This window comes from Felis catus, chromosome C1 (assembly GCF_018350175.1).
Source record: "Felis catus isolate Fca126 chromosome C1, F.catus_Fca126_mat1.0, whole genome shotgun sequence".
In the NCBI taxonomy this organism is placed as follows: Eukaryota; Metazoa; Chordata; class Mammalia; order Carnivora; family Felidae; genus Felis; species Felis catus.
Genome location: NC_058375.1, coordinates 27162006 through 27189137, shown reverse-complemented (window position 1 = coordinate 27189137; position 27132 = coordinate 27162006). Strand labels below are relative to the sequence as shown.

The following is a 27132-nucleotide window of genomic DNA, read 5'->3' as shown; positions in this document are numbered from 1 at the left end:
CACGTGTTTTTTGTTCATTTTATCCCTATTTTTATGCTCTCCCTGAAATTAACTATTTTTTATTCCATTTTACCTGCTTTTCTTGATTTATTAGTGGTGATAGGCAGAACAGGAGGCCAATGTCCAACTCTCAGGAACCTGTGACTATGTTATGTTACATAGCAAAGAGGAAGTAGGGTTGCAGATGGAATTAATGTTATTAAACAGCTGACCTTAAAATAGGGAGATTATCTTGCATTTTTTGGTAGGCCCAATTTATACACAAGAGTCCTTAAATGTGGAAGAGGATAATATAACTATAGAAGAAAGACATAGAGAGATGTAACGTTTCTTGCTTTGAAAATGGAGAGAGGGGACCATGAGCCACAGAAAGTAGATGGCTTCTAGAAAATGGGAAAAGCAAGGAAACAGATTCTCTCCTAAAGCCTCCAAAAAGGAATAAAGCCCTGTGAACACCTTAATCTTACCCCAGTGAGATCTGTGCTGGATTATTATCCTGCAGAACTGTAAGATAATAAATTTTTATGGTTTAGGCTGCTAATATAATTTTTTACAGCAGCAATAAAAAGATTAATAGTTATAATAGTTATGTAGTTTTACTGGTTGCTATAGAGTTTATAGTTCACATCATTAGCTTATCAAGAACTACATTCAAATGATATTTTACTAGTTCATATATAATGTAAGGGCCTTACGACACTTCTGTTTTCTCTTTCCATCCTTTGCTCTATTGTTGTCATACATTTTACTTCCACATGTTATAAACCATAGCATCTATTACTACTATTTTTGTTTTAAACAGCCAGTTACCTTCCAAAGAGATTTGGATAATAAGAAGAAATATATAACCAATTAGTTACTATTTTCAGTGCTCTTTATTACTTTATGTAGATCTAGGTTTCCATTTGGTATCATCTTCTTTGTCTTGAAGGATTTTCTTTATCATTTCTTGTGGTGTAGGTTTGTAGTGATGAATTCTTTCAGCTTTTGTATGTCTGAAAAGTCTTTATTTCACCTTCATCTTTGAAAAATACCTTTGCTGTTTAAGTAAATCTAAGTTGGCAGGGTTGTTTTGTTTTTGTTTTTGTTTTTTTTGCTTATAGTACCTTTTTTATTAAAAAAATTTTTTTAATGTTTATTTTTATTTTTGAGGGAGACAGAGACAGAGTGTCAGCAGGGGTGGGACAGAGAGAGAGGGAGACACAGAATCTGAAGCAGGCTCTGGCATGGCTGGAGCTGTCAGCACAGAGCCTGATGCGGGCCTTGAACTCACGAACCATGAGATCATGACCTGAGGCAAAATTGGATGCTTAATCGACTGAGCCACCCAGGTACCCTATAATACCTTTTTTAAAAAAAGGCTTATTTGAGAGAGAAAGAGCAGGGCAGGGCCAGAGAGAGAGAGAACCCTAAGCAGGCTCTGCCATGCCAGCGCAGAGCCCTACATGGAGCTTGATCCTGCGAACCATGAGATCATGACCTGAGCCAAAATTGAGAGTTGAACACCTAACCGACCGAGCCACCCAGGTGCCCCTGCTTACAGTACTTTAAAGATACTGTGGCAGTATCTTCTAGCTTGTGTTATTTCATTGAAAAGTCGGCTGTAATTTTTATATATTTCTTTCCTTTATACATAATGTGTCTTTTTTCTCTGGCTGCTTTTACGATTTTATCGCTGTTTTAAGTAATTCCATTGTTATTCCTTGGTGTAGTTTTCTTTCTGTTTCTTATCCTTGGAGCATAAACTCAAATTTATATTCAAGTGTGGGTTTATAGTTTTCATCAGATTTGGACATTATTGACTATTATTTTGTTCAAAGATTTTACTGTCCCCCCTTCCTTTGAGAACTCCAAAGTGTTTTTGGTCACTTGAATTTGTTTTACAAGTTGCTGCTACTTTGTTCATTTCTTTTCAGTCTTTTCTCTGCGTGTTTCATTTCAAATCATTTCTGTTAGTATGTCTTTAAGTTTACTTATCTTTTCTTCTGCATTGTCTACTGTGCCATTTAATCTTTGCAATGTATTTTGTGTATGTGTCTGTACATAAGCCAGGATAACAATACCTTAATCACAGCAGTGGCTCACACAAACACAGAATTCTCCAGAGTGTATTTTTCATCTTACACATTATAATCTTCATCTCTAGAAGCTTGATTTGGATCTTTTAAAAAAAATATCTTCCTGGGGCTCCTGGGTGGCTTAGTTGGTTAAGCATCTGACTCTGGCTCAGGTCATGATCTCATAGTTTGTGAGTTTGAGCCCCACATCGGGCTCTCTGCTGACAGCACAGAGCCTGCTTTGAATTCTCTGTCCCCCTCTTCTTGTGCCTCTCCCCTACTCACTCTCTTTCTCTCTGTCTCTAAAATAAATAAACATTAAAAAAACTAAAAAAAAAAAAAAAAAATCTTCCGTGTCACTACTTAATATATGAAGTCATGCACTTTTTCCTATAGCTTCTTGAATATATGGAATATAATAATTATTATTTTAATACCTTTGTCTACCAGTTCTGTTCTCTCTGTTATTTCTGGGTCAGTTTTAATTAATTGATATTTTTCCTCATTACAGGAGCATTGTTATTCCCAAGTATTCTATTTTTTTTATATGAAATTTATTGACAAATTGGTTTCCATACAACACCCAGTGCTCATCCCAAAAGGTGCCCTCCTCAATACCCATCACCCACCCTCTCCTCCCTCCCACCCCCCATCAACCCTCAGTTTGTTCTCAGTTCTTAAGAGTCTCTTATGCTTTGGCTCTCTCCCACTCTAACCTGTTTTTTTTTTTTTTTTCCTTTCCCTCCCCCATGGGTTCCTGTTAATTTCTCAGGGTCCACATAAGAGTGAAACCATATGGTATCTGTCTTTCTCTGTATGGCTCATTTCACTTAGCATCACACTCTCCAGTTCCATCCACGTTGCTACAAAAGGCCATATTTCATTTTTTCTCATTGCCACGTAATATTCCATTGTGTATATAAACCACAATTTCTTTATCCATTCATCAGTTGATGGACATTTAGGCTCTTTCCATAATTTGGCTATTGTTGAGAGTGCTGCTATGAACATTGGGGTACAAGTGGCCCTATGCATCAGTACTCCTGTATCCTTTGGATAAATTCCTAGCAGTGCTATTGCTGGGTCATAGGGTAGGTCTATTTTTAATTTTCTGAGGAACCTCCACACTGCTTTCCAGAGCGGCTGCACCAATTTGCATTCCCACCAACAGTGCAAGAGGGTTCCCGTTTCTCCACATCCTCTCCAGCATCTATAGTCTCCTGATTTGTTCATTTTGGCCACTCTGACTGGCGTGAGGTGATACCTGAGTGTGGTTTTGATTTGTATTTCCCTGATAAGGAGCGACGCTGAACATCTTTTCATGTGCCTGTTGGCCATCCGGATGTCTTCTTTAGAGAAGTGTCTATTCATGTTTTCTGCCCATTTCTTCACTGGGTTATTTGTTTTTCGGGTGTGGAGTTTGGTGAGCTCTTTATAGATTTTGGATACTAGCCCTTTGTCCGATATGTCATTTGCAAATATCTTTTCCCATTCCGTTGGTTGCCTTTTAGTTTTGTTGGTTGTTTCCTTTGCTGTGCAGAAGCTTTTTATCTTCATAAGGTCCCAGTAATTCACTTTTGCTTTTAATTCCCTTGCCTTTGGGGATGTGTCGAGTAAGAGATTGCTACGGCTGAGGTCAGAGAGGTCTTTTCCTGCTTTCTCCTCTAAGGTTTTGATGGTTTCCTGTCTCACATTTAGGTCCTTTATCCATTTTGAGTTTATTTTTGTGAATGGTGTGAGAAAGTGGTCTAGTTTCAACTTTCTGCATGTTGCTGTCCAGTTCTCCCAGCACCATTTGTTAAAGAGGCTGTCTTTTTTCCATTGGATGTTCTTTCCTGCTTTGTCAAAGATGAGTTGGCCATACGTTTGTGGGTCTAGTTCTGGGGTTTCTATTCTATTCCATTGGTCTATGTGTCTGTTTTTGTGCCACCAAGTATTCTATTTTTAAGCCTCGTTTCCTTTCCTTACTTGCTCTTCTTGGGCAAGCTTATGTATTCCCATGGCTTCAGTTGCTATCTTTGGGATCTTGATTCCAACTCTGGGTCGCTTTGAATTTCCCGGCTGTACCTCAGGTTTAGTATGTCTAAAACATAACTTGCCTGTTATTTTCTTAAAGTTGCTCCTTTGTAGTCTATCTTAGTTTTTGATACCACTATAGTTAGTCCCTCCACTCAAGCTAGAAACATGGGATTCATCTTAGATTCTTTCCCCCAAGCCCCTGATGCATTTCAGCTTCACAAGTATTAGATTCTTAATATTTTAAAATTCATCCCACAGGAGGAATTTCCAGTAATGGTGGCAGTGTAAAGTGGTCTCCTGAATCTTCCCACAGATAATAATTATAAAATATGTAAAAAAAAAAAAATGTATTTAAGGAAATTGGAAAGGATCCCAAAGCAGACAGAAGCTAAAGGAGAGCTTATTCTTGAAAAAACAGCAACTGGAAGTGATAAGAATTGTGAGTTTGCAGCTTTTTAAAATTTTTGCCTGAAGGCATTAGCTAACCCCCACAGCAGAGGAGAGTGGCAGTGGAAAACTTTAGTTTTATTTCCTTATGGTGGCAAAGAACAGATTTCAGGATAGAAAAATTCCCTGAAAATTTATGGGGAAAATAAGAAAAGCACAGAAGATGGTGAAATCCATAACCTGACAATAAACTCTACTAAAATCCCTGGCTGAACCTCTAAACTACACCTACATAGGAAGATTCCAGAGGGCATGGTAATAAAGCAGGCAGAGATCAGAGAGGCAGAGTTCTGTCTTTGAAAGACAGAATGTAATGCAAAGTGAGTTCTGTGCGTTTAACTGAGTGCATTCCTCAACGATATATAGCTCAGGTGGCAGAAATCTGAAGTCTTACTGACTTAGGGAGTCCAAGTACAGAGTCTAAGGCTGAAAAAATTTACGGAATAATCTCATGAAGTTAAGAAAGCACAGAGCAGGCCCCAATTCTGGGTACAATCTATGGCAAAATTGTTTTGCTTATCACCAGATTAAACGAGAACACCTGCAGGGGACCAGGTAGAAAAAACAGCTGTGGGAATTACACAAAGATATCAGTTGCTGCATATTGCAGAGGAAGCAAAGTCTACAGTTCTAAGTCCAGATAAGTTACTTGCCTACTAGAAAAAAAAAATACTGTAAATAATCCCAATGAAAATACAGTAGAATCCAGAGTCACTGCATATATTAGATGTCCAGTATTCAAACAGAAACTGTTAGACATGCAAAGACAGAGGAGAAAGTGACCCACACTCAGGAGGTAAAAGCAGTCAGTGGAAACAGACTCTAGTTTGATTCAGATATTGGAGTTAGTAGTCAAAGACTTCAAAGTATGCTCAGAAAACTAATGGAAGTTAAAGGAAAATGGTTTTAGTGAGTGAACAGTTAAAGAATTTCAAAAGAAATGTAAATGATTTTAAAAATGGGAAAATAGAGATTAGAGAACTTCCACTTATGGCATCATGAGAGGGTCCCTAATTTTCTCATTGAAAAAATACGTATAAAACTGAACAGAATTGTCAAAAATATTTCAGGCTACTAAAAATATAATAGAGGCAGAAGCAAATTGAGAAGCATTTCAGCTGATAATGCTTTGAGCAAGTACAGTGGGTGTCTGTAGTCTTCTTCCTGGGGCTTCCCCCATCAGTGTCTACCTCCATCACTCCAGCTCAGGTGACAAGAAATGTAGTTTTACGTGTGTGGTTGGACATGAAAACTAGCCACTTTTCTAGAGGTTTGACATGGCTTGGGGCAAAGGGTGAAAACTCATAGCTTTGACAACTGAACGTGGCAAACTTAGCTGGGAATGAATGGAGAGAATCCACAGCTTTGCTAGCCTGAGATTGCAGTGCCTGCTGGGATGAGTGGTGGGCCTGCCAGAAACTTAATGGGAAGATCTTAAAAATAAGAGAGCCATAGAAGGGCTAAGATAAGCTCTCCACATATCCCTGGTCAACGGAGAAACCCAAAATACCCAAGAGAACCTGGTAAAAGCTAAAAATCAAAGGAGACTTGAGAATTGGCTGCAACTTTCAGTGCATTCCCCAAGGAACACACAGATGGATTGGCAGAGGGTGAAGGTTTATGGGCTTAATGTGTTTGAGTAACCTCTGCCCAAATCATTGACTGACTGCTAAACTGTGCAGATACAGGAGCGACACCTAGGAAGCCAGGCTAAAATAAAATAAGAATAAAAAACAAAACAAAACTGAGCCAAAGGTATCACTTGCAACATTCTGTGGAGGGAGTCTGATCCTTCAGTTTAAGCACACAGAAGTTACTAAAAATAATCAACAGCCCATCAGAAAAATAAAATAGAATCCCGAATTGCTGCAGTATATGATCTAAAATTTCCAGTTTCCAACCAGGTGTCATGAGACATGTAAAAAAAGAATCAGGAAAGTATGACCCATATTTAGGGAAAGAAAAGTAATCAGTAGAAGTGAATTCTGAGAGGACTCAGCTGTCAGATTTAGCAAGACTTCAGTGCTGTTAAAAACATGCTTAAAAAGTTAAAGGAACCCGTGTTCAAAGATACAAAGGAAAACAAGATGAACATTGCCCAGCAAATAGTGGCTCTAGCCACTTTTACTCAGCATTGTACTGGAGGTCCTAGCTAATGTAATAATGCAAGAAAAAGAAATTAAAGGAATACAGATTGGAGATAAAGAAGGAAAACTGCCTTTATTCACAGATGATAGAATCATGTACCCCCCAAATTCCAAGGAATCTACACAAAAACTACTGGAACTACTTAAGGGAATTCAGAACGGCATCAGGATATAAGACCAATATACAAAAATCAATTGTGTTTATATATTAGTGATGAATACTTGGAAATTGAAGTTTTTAAAAATGTATAGCATCCAGGGTGTCTGGATGGCTTGGTTGGTTAAGCATCTGACTCTTGATTTCATCTCAGGCCATGATCTCATGGTTCGTGAGATAGAGCCTCGTGTTGGGCTCTGGGCTGCCAGTGTAGAGCCTGCTTGGGATTCTCTCTCCTTCTCTCTCTGCCCCTCTTCCATTTGCGTGCATGCTCTGTCTCTCTCTCTAAATAAATAAACATTAAGAAAAATAAAAATAAAAAATGTATGGCATACAAAAACATAAAATACTTAAGGATGGATTTAACAAAATATGTGCAAGAGCTACATACCAAAAACTGTAAGACATCGCTGAAAGTAAAGAACTAAATAAATGGAGAAATAATACCGCATTGTAAGAGTGTTCCCTTCAAAATAATGTCCTCCTGGGACCTCAGTATTTGCCCTTATTTGGGAATAGGATATTTGTAGATGTAGTTAGTTAAGGATCTTAAGTTAAAATCATTCTTTATTTATTTAGGGTGGACTCTAAATCCAATGCCTGGTGTCCTTTCATGAGGAAGCAAAGGTAGATTTGGACCCAGAGAGACACAAGGAAGACAGTCATGTGAAGGTGAAGATAGCGATTGAAGTTATGTTGCCACAAGCCAAGAAATGCTAAGAGCCTCTGGGAGTTGGAAGAGGCAAAGAAGGTCTCCCCAAAGGCCTTCAGTAGGATTGTGGCCCTGCAAATGTCTTGATTTCAAACTTTTGGCTTCTAGAACTGTGAGAGAATAAGTTTCTGTTGTTTTAGGCCACTAAGTTTGTGGTAATTTGTTATGGCAGCCCTAGAAAACTGGTACAATCATGTTCATGGATTGGGACTTAGAATGTCAAAACGACCTTGAAAATAAACAACAGAGTTGGAAGATTTAAACTCTGTAGCTTTAAGACTTAGTGTAAAGCTGCAGTCATCAAAGCAGTAGTATTGGTGTAAAGATAGACTAAATTAGTGAAACAGAATAACATCTAGAAATAGACCCACGCAAATATGGTTAGTTGATGTGCCAAGGCAAGTCCATGGGGAGAGGATAATCTTTTCAATAAATAGATGCTGGAACAATTGGATAGTGATATGAAAAAACATGAACATTGACCCTTACCTCCTACTGTACAGAAAAATTATCTCATGGATCATAGACCTAAATGTAAGAGCTCAAATTATAAAACTTATAGAAGAAAACACAGGAGAACCCTTTTGTGATCTTGTCATTAAATAAATAAATAAACTCATATCACTAAAAGCATGAACCATAAAAGAAAAAAAATGATAAATTAGAATAAAAAATTATAGACTTTTGCTATTTAAAAGACACCAGTAACAAAAATGAAAAGGCAAGCTACAGACTGGGAAACCATATTTGCAAATTAAATACCCAACAAAGCTCTTATTCTAGAATACATAAAGAGCTGTTGAACTTAATCAGAAAACTAATAATAAAGCAAAGGATTTGAACAGATAGTCCATCAAAGAATTCATACAATCCAATACAGTGTTGGGACAAAAGTGTCCAATAAGTGCATGAAAAGATACTTATTAATCATTGGGAAAATGGATATTAAAACAACAATAAGATGCCATTACACACCTCCATAATGTCTAAACTTAAAAAGACTTAAAAAGACAAAAAAACCAATTTCTGTCAAGGTTGTAGAACAACTGGAATTCTCATACCAGTGGTGGGACTATATAATGATACAACTTTGGAAAATAGTTTGGTAGTTTTTTTAAAGTTAAAGGCGTATCTCCCTTATGACCAGGCATTCTACTTGCAGATATTTACACAAGAGAAATGAAAGGATATATGGTTCATACAAAGACTTATAGAGGAATATTTATAGCAAGTCAATTTGTAATAGGCAAAAACTGGAACCAGCCCATATGTCCATCTATTGGTGAATGAATAAACAAATTGTGGTATATTAATATATGCGTTGCTCAGCAATCATAAAGGAAAAGGTACTGATACAGACAACAATGTGGATAAATAGCAAAATAATTTCGCTGGGTGAAAGAAGCTGACAGAGTACATAGAATGTGATTCTGTTTATATAAAATACTAGAAGATGCAAACTAATCTGCAGTGACAGAAGCAGAGCAGTGGTTGCTTGGGGCTGGGAGTTGGGAGAAGGGATTACAAAGGAGCATGAGGAATCTTTGGAAGTGATGGATATGCTCATTATCTTGATTGTGGTGATGGTTTCAAAGTATGCATATAGTAAAATTTGTCAAATTGTACACTATTTTTTTTTTAATTTTTTTTTCAACGTTTATTTATTTTTGGGACAGAGAGAGACAGAGCATGAACGGGGGAGGGGCAGAGAGAGAGGGAGACACAGAATCGGAAACAGGCTCCAGGCTCTGAGCCATCAGCCCAGAGCCTGACGCAGGGCTCGAACTCACGGACCGCGAGATCGTGACCTGGCTGAAGTCGGACGCTTAACCGACTGCGCCACCCAGGCGCCCCAAATTGTACACTTTAAATATGTCCTGTTTATTGTATGTCAGTTATGTCTTAATAAAGTAAAAAAAAAAAAGTGGACAAAGATTTGAATGTCACTAAAGAAAACATATGACTGGCCAGTAAACACATAAACAAATATTCAGCCTCATTAGTCATCAAAAAAATGCAAATTAAATCACAGTGAGATACTACTAGAATGATGAAAAATAAAAAGACCAAGAATACCAAGTGTGGTGAAGTTGTGGAGCACCTGGAACTCTCATACATTGCTGGTAGAAATGCAAAATGGTGTAGCCACTTTAGATAACAGTTCATAAACTTAAATATACACTTATATGTAACCCGCAATAAAGACTTCTGAGTATTTACCCCAAATTAACTAAAACACATGTTAACAGAAACTTTGGTATTCAAACATTTATAGCAGATTTATTTACAAGAGCTGAGAACTGAAAACCGCTTCAATCTCTATCAATAGATGAATGGGTAAATGAATTTTAGTATATCTCTAGAATGGTATATTACTCAGTAATAAAAAGGAAGGAATTACTGATATACACAATAACATGGATGAATCTTTAAAATATGTTGAGTGAGGGGCGCCTGGGTGGCTCAGTCGGTTGAGCGTCCGACTTTGGCTCAGGTCATGATCTCGCAGTTGGTGGGTTCGAGCCCCACGTCGGGCTCTGTGCTGACAGCTTGGGGCCTGGAGCCTGCTTCGGGTTCTGTGTCTCCCTCTCTCTGCTCCTCCCCTGCTCATGCTCTGTCTGTCTCTCCTTCAAAAATAAATAAAAACATTAAAAAAATTTTTTTTTAAATATGTTGAGTGAAAGCAGCCAGGAACAAAAATGGTACGTGACCAGAAATAGATTCATTTTATATGGACTATAAGAAAGCCCAAACTAACCAATGGAGACAGAAAACAAATCAGTGGTTGCGTGAGCCTGAGGGTGGAGGCAGGAATTTACTGCAAAGGGAATGAGCCAACTTCTGGGGCTGACGGAAATGGTTTCTATCTTGATTGTGGTTACCTGGGTATATACCCTTGTCAAAACTCATAGTCCTATACACTTTAAAAGCATGCGGTTTACTTTCTGTAAAATACACTTCAATTCAGTTGATTAAAAAAAATCCATACCACCAGTTTTGTGTAGCCGCTCATCATTTTTCATTTGGATGAATGCAGTACCTTCCTAAGTGGTATTTCTGCTGTTGTCTTAGTTCTTGAAACCCTTACATGATGCAGCAACCTGAATGATCCATTTAAGACAAAAACCTGACCTTGTCTCTTCCCTGTCTACAACACTGTAATTGCTCAACACTACCTGGCACCTTAAAATAGCATGTGTCTTCTTTAGTCTGGCTCTTGACAGTCTTTCCAGCTCATCCTCCATTACTTCCTACCTCTCACTTTGCTTATGACTCTCAGCTCCCAACACAAGCCATGCTAATCTCATTTCCTGTACCTATATTCTCTTTCCTCTCAGCTTTTTTCTAGTAAAAAACTGTTTACCTTTTTAAACTCAGCTTAGGACTGTCCTCTAGAAAAAGCCTTTATTTATTTATTGAAACTGTCCTTCACATGCTCCCTCTTCAAGAGAGGAGATAAGTACTCTTCAGACCATGCTTTTTGGGCTCAGTGTAACCTTTATAGGTGTATTTATCATTTTGGCTTGTTAGGTTTTTTGTTCTCTCTCCCACTAGACCGTGCACTTGTTGAGCACAGCTATTCTGTCTTATTTATATTTTGGATCCACAGCCCCTGTTCCATAAGTGCTTAAGAAGTATTTGTAGAAAGATTTAATGTAAATGTTGAGAAAAGAAGGTAAAAGAGTATGCATAGAATGGTTATGACTATTTTGTTTTAAGCAAACCTCTTTGCATAGTAAAAAAGACTGGGAAGACTGACAACAACATTTGAACACCAGTTTGGGTGGTGAGATTAGTTTCTTTAATATTTTTGACAGTTTTGCATTTTTCATAAAGACATTTAACATGTAATTATTTTATGAGACATAACCTAAAAACTGGCTGTATAACTTTTGCCTATTCAAGCGAATGTTTGCATTTCTTTAGGTCCACAAGGCCATTGTAATTTCCAGTCCCTTAACCACAGTCCTGACTGCGGAGACTCCTGGTTGGTCAAAGAATGTGTCAGTCCAGCCTGAGACATCAGAGGATCCTGGTGCTACGCCTAGCACTCAGCACATAAAAAGCCCTGGGAGAATCCAGATTGTTACCCCTCTGCCAGTGGCTCCCTCCTACAGTTATGCTACCCCTACCCCCCAGGCCTCTTTCCAGAGCACCTCAGCACCATACCCAGGTGAGGCCCTTTGCTTCTGTCCTTGGAGATAAGATATAAAAAGTAGAGCGTTTGATCACAGTGTCCCCTTTACTGCAAGAAAAGGAGGGAGGCATGACTTTTAAGTGCTGTGGATTAGGGGGAAAAAATAATAATCCTGTCATTGTATCTGTAATCATAGGACTTGGGGCTCTCCATCCTTTTTCTCAGCAGGCCCCAGCCTATGAGAATTTATGAGGCTCTTTTGCCCAGAGCCAGATTCCACTGTGTTGGGGACTAAAAGGCACAAGATTCAATTAAGTAATGTTCAAGGAACCAAACAAACAGAAGCCAGTGGGAAGACCGTTGGATCTACGTACCTATTTGCCTTCTGAATGTCTGATTGTATGTCAGTTCTTTGTCTCTCTGATTTCAGCAGCATCTTTATTTTTAAGCAACCCATAGGAAGGAAATTTATAAGGAGTGTTGCCTTAACAAGTCTGTGCTTCATGAGTGCTGTTCTAAGGTATTAGGAGGAAGTGGTTAATCAAGGAAACTAATTCTTTATCCCCTGAAAAGGCAACAGGGTGAAGCCAAGCCAATGAAAATGAATATTTGCTGATTTTTGATTTCCCAGGGTCTTCTTTCATGGTGGTATAACATGAAATTTTGGGGTTTCAAGCCTGAGGTATTAAAGTAATTTTTGTGTTCAGGCAGAATGCCTGTAATTTTTGGTGTAATTGTGAAGGGTTTGAGCAATGCTATATTTTTGTCCATTACACTCTTTATGAGTATAGTGGTTTCTCTTTTCTTTCTTTCTTTCTTTCTTTCTTTCTTTCTTTCTTTCTTTCTTTCTTTCTTTCTTTCTCTTTCTCTTTCTCTTTCTCTTTCTCTTTCTCTTTCTCTTTCTGAAAGTCACTTCAGAGAATTCTTATTCAACCTCTTAGGGGGTCTAAATGCTGAAACTTCCATAAGGAAGATTTCCTTTCTCCCCAAGTGCAGTGTTCTCAAGCAGATAAATCTCAAATTTCATGTTTTCTAAGAAATATGGATGGACCAGCCATTTGTTTGCTTTAAGCTCTCTAATTCCTAGGTGTCATGCCAAATGACAATTATTGTCAGAGAAATAAGATTTATATAATAGTAGTTCTCAATAACCTGCAAATATTTTTGGTTGTTACAATTATGGAGGAGGGTTGCTACTGACACCTAGTGGGTGGGGGCCTGGGATACTGCTAACCATCTTACAGTGTGTAGGACAGTTCCTCCCACCCCCTACAACAAAGAGTTATCTGGTCCAAAATGTCAGTAATGTCAAGGTTGAGAAACCTAGACATGTATGAGATAGTTATTGAATAGTATGAAGAGCGTATGTATATAGCTATTAGCTGATGTGGGTATTCCAGAAATGCTGAAGTAGTTCAGGAAATAGGTAAGTTTGAACTGAAATGGTCTGAGAAGATTTCTTGGAGAGAAGACTGGCTTTAAGCTAGAAACAAAGTACTGATTTAGAATAAAGAAAACATATAGCCAAGTTGAAGGAAGTAACATTAGCAAAGTCCCCAAGAGTAGACCATGTCTTGTATGGAGCACAAGAGGGAAAATGAATACAGCTGAGGCAGAATTGGGTAGGAAAGGTGAGGTGGTGTGATCAGATGATAATGGTTCTCTAATGCCAGATTAGGAGTTGGCCTCGAACATGGTGTGGGAGTAGGGGGGTCTTAAGTAGGAGAGTAACATGGTGGGGGTAGTATTTGAAGAAGACAGAATAGATTACAGTGGGGAGTGTTAGCAGAGGGAAGACCAGTTAAGATTGTTGGAATAACCTAAGTCTATGGTTGTAGCAACTGGAATAGAAAGAAATTATTAAGGTTAGCTTCATGATCAATATTTGGCATTTCTTCCAGGAATGTTACAGATGTATTTTATTAGAAGGTTATTTATTAGCATAAAGATGATCCTTGAGACACTGTAGAACTTTAATTATTGAACTCCATGGAAAGTACTATATAAAGAGGGCTTAGGGACAGACTAGTTAAAATACAGTGAAGAAAAACTCAGAGAACAAGGAATAAAAGTAGAACAATATGGTGTCATGATAACTGAGAGTTTTAATAACGAGGCAGTCAGCATTATTAGATGCCACAGAAGTAAAGTATGTGAGTTGAGAAAGAACTATTGGATTTGCTAAGGATCAATTTGTTGATGACCTCAAAAGATCTTTGTCAGGAGAAAAGTGGGGGCAGAATCAAATTTCAGGGGATTAGAAAGTAGATAAATAATGAGGAAATAAAGGAAATAGCAGAATATTATTTATAAAACAAATTGGGCCCCAAAGGAGGGAGAGAAATGAGATAGTCTAGATCTAATTTCTTATGTCCTGTATATTTTCTTTGTTTCTAGTTATAAAGGAGCTGGTGGTATCCGCTGGAAAGAGTGTCCAGATCACCCTGCCTAAAAATGAAGTTCAGTTAAATGCATTTGTTCTGCAAGAACCACTTGAAGGTAAAACATCCCCTTACATTTGGATAATGTTTTAATTTATAATGATATTTACATACCTTAACTCATTTACTCATTGCAAGAGACCTGTGAGAACAGGATATAGTGTGCACATGCACAAATATTTATCTGATGTGAGAGGCAGTGTAATGTAGTGTTTGAGATCATGGGCTTTGATGTCAAGCCTGATTCAGATCCCAGCTCAGCCAGTCATTATCTGAGTGGTTTTAAGCAAATTATTTCTAAGTTTCCATTTATTTCTTAGTAAAATGAGGATAATTTCTACTTTATGAGGTTTTTAAGGGCAAAATGAGATGGCATACAAGGGACTTGCTTCAGTCTGTGCCTAGCATATAGCTGATGCTCATTAAACTGAGGTTGTGTTGTACCCACTGAAAGAGGAAGAAACTTAGGCTAGGTTAATCTATTTATTTTGTCCAAACAACTAGTAAATAGTAGATATAGCAGTTGTAGAAAAGTTATTCAAGACTACTGCTAATATAGATTTGACATTAAAAAAAAGACAAGCCCAATGTGATACATAAAATTCAGATTTATAAAATACATAAATTAGGGAACGATTCATTCAGTATTTAAGAAAACTTTTATACTGTGAGTATCCCTTTCACCTTTGAAGTATATGTTGATAGACCAGAATTTGACTTAGAAACATATATGCGCTTCTTAAAACTTCCTTTGACAGTAGTGAAGCATACTTTGATGGAAAATGGTTGCATTGGGTTTATGTTCCCCTCATTAAAGGTGAGTCAAGAAGAATGTCCTACTCTAGGATTCAGGTTGGAGTCCTCCCATTTTAGGTACATGTACTCTTGTCCTGTACAGTAGTCCTGCTTTCTAATAGGCCTAATACCAAATAGTATATTTATGCAAAAGTACTTTTCCAGAACCTAAATGCCCTCTCTGTTCTATATTTCTGCCCTCAAATTATCAGTTCATTCCAACTTCCTCCAGAGAAGCTTTTTCCTTCCCCGCTCTGGTGGTAAGTTAAGGTGAATGAATTGGGTGGCCTTTGAAGATGGAGGTGAGGAGAGAACAGCCTTGAGCTGTGGTTGCCTCCACTGTTTTGTAAAAGCAGCTGAGTTCTGCCTTATCTTCTTGTCTAACCCCTGTTTGCATGTTCATGTCTGTGTGGTGCTGTCACCTTGTAGATCAGTATTCCAAACCACATAGGTTGAGAAACAGATTCTTTTCTTTTAAAAAAAAAATTTTTTTTTAATGTTTTTATTTATTTTTGAAAGAGAGAGAGAGACAGAGCATGAGCGGAGGAGGAGCCGAGAGAGAGGGAGACACAGAATCTGAAGCAGGCTCCAGGCTCTGAGCTGTCAGCACAGAGCCCGATGTGGGGCTCGAACTCACGAACCTTGAGATCGTGACCTGAGCTGAAGTCGGACGCTTAACTGACTGAGCCACCCAGACGCCCCGAGAAACAGATTCTTTTCAACTCTCCTCTCCATGAGTTGCTCAGCCTTTATCAGATACATGAGATGAATGGTTTCAGATTTTCAAAGGTTGAGGACAGATGAACAGGACCAGCTCTGCCTACTCTTCCTCCCCCTCATCTCCTGTGGCAGTCCCTGAAGCGCCTCTCAGGATCTCTCTGGGGTTCGGAGGCATGGTTTGAAAACCACTGCCCTGAATCATTTAAACCAGCATTCTGTCTAGCAGACCTATCCTCAGTTGTTCCTACCCTTGGGCAAATTTTGGGCTGTAAGGCATAATGCATCCCCCAAGCTTTTCTGTCCTAGGAATATTGTCCTTTCTTGAAATTGCATTGCCAGCCTTAGATATTATAAAATTGTCAGTTCCCAAACTGGTGTGAGTCTGTTTTCTGTGTGGAAAAAATTTTCCAATTACAGTTGGAAGAAATGTCATCTCTTAGCACCAGTCCCACTGCTGCAGTTGCTTTCCTGCTTCTCACCTAACCTGACTTCTGCAAAATACATTTGTGAGAGCTGCGCAGGGCTGACGGCTGGCCAACACAAAACTAGTATTTTGGGGAGGAAGGAAGAGTAATAGATCTCGTATCTTAGGCTTATAAAATACAATCTGGTCTTCAGATGAAGGCTATCTTGGAATTAGGTTTGGCCATTCTCTGTTATGCTTTTGAGGTTTTTTTTTTTTTCTTTTTTCCTTTTGAGTAGTAATGTAAACTAAGCCTTCGTTCCCTAGCCAGACATGAATTTAGTTCCTCCCTCCCCCAAATTTAAGACCACTTTCACGAAGGAGGGATTCCATTTAGATAACAGGATTCTGTCCTTGCCCTACTCAGTCATATAGTCTGAGCTACAAATGAGGACCATTTAATGCTTCATTTGATCTTAATTAATTTCAGTGGGGCCTGTTTTAAATGGGCCATCCCCTACCATCTTCTGCAGTGTGTTATTTAGCTCAGCAGGAATGAAGTAGCTCTTTTAACTCACCAGGGTGTGATGACCTCAGTGAGACAAGCATTGTTAGCACTCTGTAAAAAAGCTATTTTTGAACCATGTTATTTAGAAGTCATTGCTGTTCTTTGTTGCAAAAGAAGTTTTGCAAGAAAATGGCCTTTGTTCCCAGTAAGTTCATCTGTAGTGGTTGGTAGGGCATGTACTTTCACTGTGACACCACACCATGAGCAACCCAGTATTTGGAGGGAGGATTGGCCTCTCTCAATGGGAGGGTGGATATGGGGCAGGAAAGAGCACTGCTGGGAGAAAGTAGAAGAAGCCCTGACTGTAGCTGAGTCAGCAGAATCTCTTTTTTCAACAAAACGTTTGGTTTTCCCTATAGGCTTTGGGGTGGAATCTTAAAAACTAAATCCTTGTCAAGATTTAAAAGAGATTTGTTATTGGCAGGATGTGTGGCTGCCCTCCTTGTGTGTAGGTGTGTGTTTTCATGATTTTTGTAACTGCCCTTCTATAGGAGAAACCTACACCTACGACTGGCAGCTGATTACTCATCCCGAAGACTACAGTGGCGAGATGGAAGGGAAACATTCCCAGATCCTCAAACTATCCAAGGTGAATTTGCCTCCTCTCATTTGTAGGGCCAGGGAAGAGGTGCTGACCATTTTCTAAAATGTGTAATGTAAAATTTTCTGCTCACACTTAAATCAGGAAGTCTTTCAGAAGTGAATCCTCCAAAAGTCTGGCTGACATCCAGTATTTGTTAGTGTATGACTCTCAAATGTTCATTTATGGTGAGAAGACTGTATAAGCATGGTGGTGATAGCTGAAAATATACACTAAACAGCTTTTAAGGGTAACATAAGGATTTTAGAATTTGGGAGATAAGCTAAGTTTTTTGCGGCCACAAGACTGTGTAAATTGGCTCAGTCTTTTTTGAGATTCAGTGTAGTTATTAAGAGCCATAAAAATGTTCATATTCTTTGGCCGAGCATGCTCATTCATTCATTCATTCATTCTTTCTTTCTTTCTTTCTCTTTTTTCCATTGTTCATTGTATACTAGTTATGTGTCAGGCATTGGAGATTTACCAGTGAATTGATCAAAATCTTCACATTCAAGGACAATAGAGTCTCATGGGTGATACTGAGCAGAAGCAGGCAGTTATAACAGGGGATGCACTAGGTTGGTGCAGGGGGTATTGAAGCCCCGGGGAGTTTGATTTCTTAGAGTTTGCCTGGCTTGGTCATGATGGAGTGCTGGGTAAAGGATGGAGGGCAGATACCCCATGCAGGAGAAGCAATATATCCATTGGGCCAAATATTAGAGGGAAAATGTGGGAAAAAGGGAATTCCATGTGGTTCAGTGTGACTGGACCCTCTAGCATGAGAAGAACAGTGGCACAAAGAAGTCAGAGAGATGCAGGGATCAGATTACACAGAGTCTTACACCAACCTGAGGACTTAGAAGCTTATCTATAGGGACCAGGGAGCTTTTGAAAGGTTTTAAACAGCAGAAAGACTTATTTAGATTTTCAGTTTAGAAAGATCGCCCCGCCTGCAGATAGAGGAGGTAAGACTCAAACCAGGGAAACCAATGGAGAATCTGTTGAAAAATGTAGGTGTGAGATGGTAATAGCCTGAGTAAAAAAAAAAAAAAAAAAAAAAAAAAACTAAATAAATGAAGTTTTATTTTTAAAATTGTTTTCATTTGAGAGAGAAAGAGTGAGCATAAGAGGGGGAAAGGGATAGAGGGACAGAAAGAAAGAGAATCCCAAGCAGGCTCCACGTTCAGTGCAGAGCCTGATGTGGGGCTTGATCCCATGACCCTGGGATCATGACCTGAGTTCAAAATCAAAAGTCAGATGCTCAACCAACTGAGCCACCCAGGCACTTCAAAAAACTAAATAAATAAAATAAAACTTAAAGATCACCTGTTGAGTTCCTACCATGTGCCAGACATAGTGCTAATTGTTTTATGCACTTATTTCATTTTATCTTCATAACAACCCCAACATGGAGGTATTAATATCTGTTTTACAAATGACAGAACTAAAAATTAGAAAAATTAAGTGATTTAGCCAAAGTTCATGCTGTTATTAATTGGTAGATTTGAACTGGAACTTTCCATTCCTGAAGCTCTTGCTTTTAACAGCTGTGCTGTGATCGTTGAAATCTAAGGTGATGGCAATGTGAACAGAGAGAAGTGAGTGGATGTGAGAAATATTATATGGAGGTCGACTCAATTAGACCTGGTGATCAATTAATTGGGTGGTGGTGTTGAGGAAGAAAAGTCTAGGATAATTCTAGCCTTTTGGCTTAGGCACCTGGGTAGATGTCAGTGCGACGGTGGTGATATTCACTGAAATGAGGAACACAGAAAGAGAAGCAAGTTTGGGTGAGGTTTACAGATGATTAAGTCATTTTTGGACACAGTGAGTTTGAGGTATCTGTGAAACATTTGAGTGGAGGTGTCCAGGAAGTAGCTGGGATCAGGGACTAGAGATCAGGACACAGATCTGGGCTAGAGAGATAAATCTTCACAGCAACCTCAAAGAAATGACACTGACACCATGGTAATAGATGAGATCATCCAGAGACAGTGCGTACAGTGAAGAAATAAACAGGTTGCAATTAGAATCCTGGGGAATGTTGTCCTTAAAGGTGTGGAAGGAAGAAGAAACTGAAGGAAATGAGGAGTGGACAGAGAAGTGAAAGCCAAGAAATAAAAGCGTTACAAGAAGAAAAACGTCAGAAATGTTAGTCAGTTAGCATGTTCTCAAAGAGCATAATTCAGAAGAAAGGAAAAACCTCATTTGTCTGAATGATGTTCATCACAGCATAGAGATCTGGAAACAACCCAAATACTCAACAATGTGGAATGCCTATGTGATATGACACAGTCACTCATGTACTATTCTGTAGCTTTAAAATGACCATTAAAAAGACTGTTATACTGAGGAAAGTGTTCATGTTACATGAACAGAAGAAAGAATAATAAAAAGCTTGATGCGGGTTTCTCTTTCCGATCCACCATCTGCAGTGGAACCACCGCCAAGTTGCAGATTTTCATGAAAACCCATATGAGGAAGATCATCACTCTCGAGGTTGAACCCTTGGATACAATAGAAAATGTAAAGGCCAAGATTCAGGATAAGAAAGGAACTCCTCCTGATCAGCACAGACTGATCTTCTCTTGCAAGCAACTGGAAGATGGACATACTTTATCTGACTGTAGCATTCAAAAGGAGTCCACTCTTCATCTTCTGTTGCGACTTTGTGGTGGTGCTAAGAAAAGGAAGAAGAGAGAAGCCTGGGTGACTCAGTTGGTTAAGCATCTGGCTCTTGATTTCAGCTCAGGTCATGATCTCCAGTTTGTGGGATCAAGCCCCGCATCAGGCTCTGTGCTGACAGTGCAGAGCCTGCTTAGGATTCTCTGTCTCCCTCTCTGTCTCTGCCCTTCCCCTGCTCGTGCTCTCTCTCTCTTTCTTTCTCTCAAAAGTAAACATTAAAAAAAAAAAAAAAAGAGGAAGGAAGGAAAGGAAGAAGTCTTACACCACTCCCAAGAAGAATAAGCATAAGAGAACGAAGGTTCAGCTGTCTGTCTTGAAATACCATAAGGTGGATGAGAATGGCCAAATCAATCACCTTCATCTGGAGTGCCTTTCAGATGAATGTGGTGCTGGAGTTTTTATTATTAGCCACTTTGGCACTATTTTGGTAAGTGTTTTCTGACCTGTTGCTTCAATAATCTGGAAGACAAGGAATTCTATATGGGTTAATAAAAGACATGAAATAACAAGAACAACAAAAAAGCTTGATGCACACCTTGATTTTAACTGGACCCTGAAAGTCCAGTTCTTTGACGGTAGTAATCTTGTCTTATTCATCTCTAAACCCCAAGCCTAGGATAATGTCCAGTACATGATTGGTTCTCAGTAAATGTTTGCTGAATGAATGAACTACTTAAAAACTATTTTTTATATGTGGTCAAGGATTGGAAGGAGAAGAAATACAGTTACCTGATGTGTTAAGACAGTGGGATTGTGGGTGATTTTCTTTATATTATGTTTATACCGTTAGTGGAAATCAGGAGGGAAAAATATTCAGATATTTGGGAGCTATTTGGTAGCTTTACAAAATGGTTTTCTTTGCACAGATGATTATTTTAATTTCATAACTCTGTGAAATAGGATGGTTGGGCCCTTAATGTTCTTCTGAAAAGAAAATGGGAGTATAGAGATATTGAATTCCCTTTTGTTGTTCTAGAGTCAGCTGGTAATAAGATTCACATTAAAAGCTATGGTTTTTTAGTTTATAATTCATTGTTTCATCTCCTTAGCTAGTTTACTTTCTCCATTTTGGAAACAGTGCAAAAAAGAGAGTTCAGTATCAGCATGGCAAGTTCAGATATATGTGTTATTTTACATAGAATTGCTGTTCTTTGTGGTTGTCTTCTTTCACTCCTGCAGCTTACTCCAGGCCTGTATGAATTCAGAGTGATTGTAGATGGTCAAAATACCCATGGGGAAGGCTATGTGAACGTGACAGTAAAACCAGGTATGTGTTTCCAAGCTGTGGCTGAGTCTCCATTGCTCCCTCTGCAGGATTCCCAAAGAGGGGGAGATTTGACTTGAGGGGTTTTTGTTTCCCATCCTTTTTTTTTTTTTTTTTTTTTTTTTAATATGTTCACTGGGCAATTCCTAGTTCAATGTAGTAAAAGATTAAGGTGGCAGAGTATATACTTTGGTTCTAGTTGGAACATTTGGCTGGGTGGAGAAACAGTAGTCACATGGCCCCCAGTGCAGTATGGCCTGAACGATAGCCTGTCTGTCTGAGAATTACTTCTCCAAGTAGGTCATGCTGAGAGAGGACCATGTGTTGTGATTAAGAGACACAAGAAAGCCAGGAGCTTAGGAGAAGTATGTAGAAGGAGAATCAGCCAAATGGCTGGCTCTTTCTGATCTCTTTCCAGATACGGGTTTTGCACACAAAATTCCTCATTTAAACCTTGCCAGTCTTCTTTCACTTTGGAAACCAAATCCCATCATTCTTTTTTAACTGATCCACCATTGGTAAATTACAGTGCAGTAGCAAAGTATCTTGTTTTGCATTTTCAGGGAAATTTGGAAAGTTGGAAAATGGTATTTTCTGCCTTTGTTGGTAATAGATTTTATTTTCTTTTTGTTCCTTGAACTTTGTAACCAAGGTAGTCCTTTCACTTTATTAAAAATGTGTTTAACATCAAGACCATTGGATTATTTCTCAAAAGGCCATTGGGTTTTTAGCTCACAGTCACTTGAGTAGACAGTGTGGTTTGTGATCCTCCCATCACTCAGGCCTAGTCACCTCACACACGATCAGCTCAGGGATGGTTGAGAAATCTCCCATTGTCTTTTTAGCATAGTCCGTGCCAAGGAATAGTTTGCTTGCCAAGGCCTTTATTGCACAAAGCTTGTTTGTTATCCACCTCTACTCAGCTTGTGCTGCTGTAGTACTTTTCATGAACAAGACAGCACCAGAGCCTATCTTCAGACCTGGAAGAGGGTTTAACACTTCCAGGTATCTTATGGTAGAATGGCAGCCTGGTCTTGTGACTTTCTAATTTGGTGATGCTGCAACCAATAAATCAATTATGTAATGGAAGCAGATTTATAATCCATTCACATAGGCCTGCTCCTCCTCTAATTTAGAAAGCCCCTCTTCCAATTTCTTCTGGGTCATTTTCCTGCAGAGCCTCGTAAGAATCGGCCTCCCGTTGCCATTGTGTCACCACAGTTCCAGGAGATCTCTTTGCCAACCACTTCTACAGTCATTGATGGCAGCCGTGAGTATTTGTCTAGACGTGATGTTTTAGAAGAGCATTCACTATGAACTATGATAGAAAAGTCTGGTAGAAGATTCAGGGCCAACTGTGTCCACATTCTGTATAGGCCCATCTTCTTGACCGTGTTATGGGAGGACTACCCATCTCAAGCAAATGATTAGGAAGTAAAAAACAAGACAGACCCCATTTAAAATCCCCATGTGGCTTGTTTGAAGTAATACTTCTGCTCTCTTGAGATGGTAAGAAAGTGGAATACTTAGCATTATTTTAGTATGAAACTTCCTGGTTTTCAAATTTGCTTAGATAGAGTCACCATTTTTAGCTATGGAAACAAAGCTCCCTCCTCTCATAGCAAGGTAAATAACTGAGGGTCTTGACTGAGGAGCTCTCCCCAAGCCCTCACTGCCTAACAAGGCTCTTGTCAGCCTCCTCCTGGAGAGACTCGCAGAATGTGCTCCATGCCCCGGCCGGGCTCGTTAACATTGTACCCTTCAGAGTAGTGTCCCCTGGTGGATGACATGAGAAGACTCTGGGATCTCTGCCACTCGTCCTGGCTGCATGTGAAAGAGGTTTCAGGCCTGTCATCTCACCAGAGTTTGCTTGGTTTCCTTAGAGACCTCTTAAGGCCCCATTACACTGATTGTCTTGGCACCAATAGCGGCTTTTGGCGGATGCAGTCAGAGCACTAGCAGAAGAATCTCTAGCAAGGTTAAACATTTCATTATGTTACTGGCGAGAAGAGGAGGGTAGAAGAATAGCAGGCAAAGAGAGAAGGGAGCACAAGAAGCAGCACTTATGAGAGAAGTACAGAGGGTTCACTTAGTACCATTTTACTTTATATTTTTTAATAGGTCAGTGTTAAATTGTAAGTAAAAGCATAAAGAGAAGAGTCACTACCATCCTTGTCTCCCAACTGTCCAGTTTTCCTCCAGACTATCAACGGTATTATTTTATGGTCTTTCTAGAGGCATTCTATGCATATGTATGAAAATACATATACAGTCTTTACGATAGCACATAATACACACTTTTATGTACAATGTTTGTTTCTGTAGGTTGGAGAATTTTTTGAGTCCGTACATGAAATAGTGTTTCATTTTTTTTTTTTCTCTTAATGATTACATAGCCTTCCATTACATGGCTGTATAATGTCGTCATATGGCTATATACTTGTTTTCATTCAATCTCTGTTGATGACCATTAGGTTATTTTTGGTCTTTTGTTATTACAAAGAACGTTGCCATAAATAGTCTTGTAAGCGTGACATTTAACACATGTGCAAATATACTTGTAGGATAGATTCCTCAAAGAGGAACTGCAAGGGCAAAGATAAATTGTGCTAAATTACTCTTTATGGAGAGGGTGTATCTCATAAGTCCACCATGACTTGCGAGAGGGCCTTGCCCCACACCTTTACCCATAATATGTGTTATGAAACTTTGGTCTTTACCAGTCGGGTAGGTAAAAAATATAGTACTTGCAGTGTAATTTAAATGTGCATTTCTCTTATTTTAAGTGAGGCTGAGTATCTTTTCACGCGTTTGAGAATTTTTGATTTTCCTTTTTTCATACAGTAGCATTTTAACCAGAGATTGCCTGTGTTGGAGACCTTGGATAACTACGCAGTGGAATATTCATAGAGAGGCAGACTGACCCAATACTCCTAGGGAAGAAACACTCTGGAGAGATAGTTTGTAATTTCATGAAGCTTTCCTAGCCTCACATCTCTGGGTAGTTGCCCTAGTTTGTGTAAGCTGGATAAGTGCTGAGACCCAGTGCTTTCATGTTGTAACTGATGTTTCTTTATGGTCAAGAAAGCACTGATGATGATAAAATCGTCCAATACCATTGGGAAGAACTTAAGGGACCTCTGAGAGAAGAGAAGATTTCTGAAGATACGGCCATATTAAAACTAAGTAAGCTCGTCCCTGGGAACTACACTTTCAGGTAAATTAGGATCCTTCAAGTTTACCTTAGGCTGTGTTTTTCCCTTGTGGGTTTTATGTTCCTCTAGGAGTAACTCTGACAGATATCAAAGTCATTGTAGATTTAGTTGATGATACAGCCTTCGGCTCGATTAGTTCTCTGAGTCCTGTGGTGATTGTGGTCACACCAATGATAAGTTTTTAGGGCAGATGTTCTTGCATAGTAGATCAGGACCCACCACAGTTAACTCTTCTCAAAGCTGCATCTGGCACATCTCCAAACATTTTTTTTTTTTTAGGATTTCTGTCATTAAGTGAAACGGCTCACCTTCCTTTGCCTTTTCTCAGGAAAAATCTAGAAGGAAACTACCTACTCCTATCTTGTCCCTTCCCTTTGGTAAATGTTCCCTCAGCTTATGAGATCTCAAAATCTTTACTTTTGACTAGTGTTTTATTTCAGTATGATTTCTAGGATCTTTATCTTTTGGGGCGTTTTGAGAGAATTTGATTCAAAGATAGTCCTGGGAACTAGTGTCGACTTTATAGGATGCTATTAATAAGAGTGTGAGGCTGACTCTAGAGTCATCCTCTTTATGTTTGCAAGACTTCTTGTATGTTACAGAGCACTTGTGAGTATCATACAAACATTGTATGTACATGATACCATCCTCATTTTACACCTGAGAAAAATGAGGCTCAGTGTATTTACTAACTTCTCTAGGGTCACACGTTTCAGCTAGGTTCTCTAACCCTCAGGTCAGGGCTCATTCTGTTCCACTCCTTGACTTGACCTGTACATATTTTGTTTATGGTTCATTGAATGCTCTACTCAATCTGTTGGAGTTCTGCCCATCCTTAGCGACCTGCTCAGTTTTCTACGAGTCCTGAGACTCCTCCAAGAGGGGAGAATATGTCTCTCCCCGGAACTGTTGCACTTGGTGCCTCTATGTGGCACCTACCGTGGTGCAATAGTTCATTCATGGGTGTCTGTCTTCCCCACTGGATCTGCGATGAGTCAAGTTTTAGACACTACCAGAGGCACAGTGATAAATGTCCTAGCACAGCACCTGCCATGTAAATAAATAGGACTTAGCACTCTCATTGACTCAAGACCAGATGATTGAAAGGCAGCTGCCATTCAACAGGGTTGGAACCTTCTCATTGGCTTAAAATGAAAATGTGAGTTGGTTTTTACCTTAGATTTCTAATATAGGAGCTTTAGCATTTATGAAATTTAGCTTGGGCCAGGTTGATCTTTTTAAAAAAGTAACAATAATAGCTACTATTTCTTGAACAATTATTGTGAGTACTGTTCTGAGCTCTTCCCATGCAGTAGCTCATTTAATCCTATTATTTTGTAGATTAAGAAATTTAGGCACAGAGAAGTTAAGTAACTTGCCCAGGGTCACACAGGCAGTAGGACTTGGGTCTGCACTTTTAACCACAGTATTTGGGTGGATGCAGTATTGGGGGTGATTCTTTTTTTTCTAACCTTCAATCTGTGAAATGATGAGGGTTTGATTAGCATTAAGATCCAGTCTGTTTGGTTCCACTCACCTTTCCTTCTCCCCTATGTTCATATGGCAGTGGCCTCTTTCCCCCGCCCTGTAGTCAGCTGCTAATTGGGTCCAGTATCCTTGCATGGAAGCCCGGGACTGTTTGAGGTGAAAGAATAACGGGTAGCTGCCCTTTGCCATTTGTCTGTAACTTACTTTTGTTCTGAAATAGGAGACAAATAGGATATGTTTAAAACAAAACAAAACAAAACAAAAAAATGTGAAAACAACAAGGAAACTGGAAAAAGAGGAAAAATTCTGTGGATTTTTCTTTTTTGAGATGTTTGTTGATTTGCACATGTCTGTTTGTCTGATGTTTTTGTGCTCTTCTTCTAAAAGCCTCTAATACCAAAACTCCCCTTCAGGCCATGGGTAGAAGGTGAGGCTGTGGGGCATAGCCCCACAGGTGTCTGGCCCTGTCTGTGGCTGGCAGTGAGATTTAAACAAACGACATGTCTTTTCGATGCTTTTCCTCTTTCTGTCAGCAAAATGGAAGGAACCCAAACCTCCTTGCTTGCTTATGCTCACATTTGGAGGTGGCAAGAGAAGCTTTAGGCTGTTCAGCTGGAAGGCATCATTTAGGTAAAAGCCTGCTCTTATAAATGAACATTTTTTTTTTCTCTTGCAAATCCTATTTCACACTGGCACAAACTGTGGGGCTGTCGCGTAGGAGAATTCATTTGCATCTCAGGCGCCTGTCTTGCCAGAGCCAGCCCTCCTGGTCCATCCTCGAGGTTGTCCGCCCGGGGCACCCCTTCTTGTAATGTGTGCACAGAGGAGGGCCTGCTGCAGTCAGCTTGCTCTACTTACTGGGATGCCTCTAAGCCCCACAGCTTCAGGGGCCAGGGATTATCTGTTCTTTTTATTTATTTATTTTTATTTATTTTTTGTTTTTTTTTTAAATTTTATTTTTTAAAATTTACATCCAAATTAGCATATAGTGCAACAATGATTTCAGGAGTAGATTCCTTAATGCCCCTTACCCATTTAGCCCATCCCCCCTCCCCCACCCCTCTAGTAACCCTCTGTTTGTTCTCCATATTTGAGTCTCTTATGTTTTGTCCCCCTCCCTGTTTTTATATTATTTTTGTTTCCCTTCCCTTATGTTCATCTGTTTTGTCTCTTAAAGTCCTCATATGAGTGAAGTCATGATTTTTGTCTTTCTCTGACTAATTTCACTTAGCATAATACCCTCCAGTTCCATTCACGTAGTTGCAAAGGCAAGATTTCATTCTTTTTGATTGCCGA

General features: G+C 39.2%; 1 protein-coding gene and 1 pseudogene across 7 annotated transcripts in view; both read left to right on the top strand.

Moving 5' to 3' along the window:
* The window catches only part of KIAA0319L (KIAA0319 like), a 98428-nt gene that overhangs the window by 46219 nt on the left and 25077 nt on the right, over positions 1-27132 (top strand). For all 7 annotated transcript variants that reach the window (XM_006934561.5, XM_045035530.1, XM_045035531.1 and 4 more), the window contains 6 exons: positions 11467-11713; positions 14075-14176; positions 17096-17193; positions 21049-21136; positions 22311-22403; positions 24218-24350. In XM_006934561.5, the coding sequence (XP_006934623.2) occupies positions 11467-11713; positions 14075-14176; positions 17096-17193; positions 21049-21136; positions 22311-22403; positions 24218-24350 (761 nt within the window). The remainder of the gene's footprint in view (positions 1-11466; positions 11714-14074; positions 14177-17095; positions 17194-21048; positions 21137-22310; positions 22404-24217; positions 24351-27132) is intronic.
* LOC109502223 lies at positions 18423-21042 on the top strand (annotated as a pseudogene).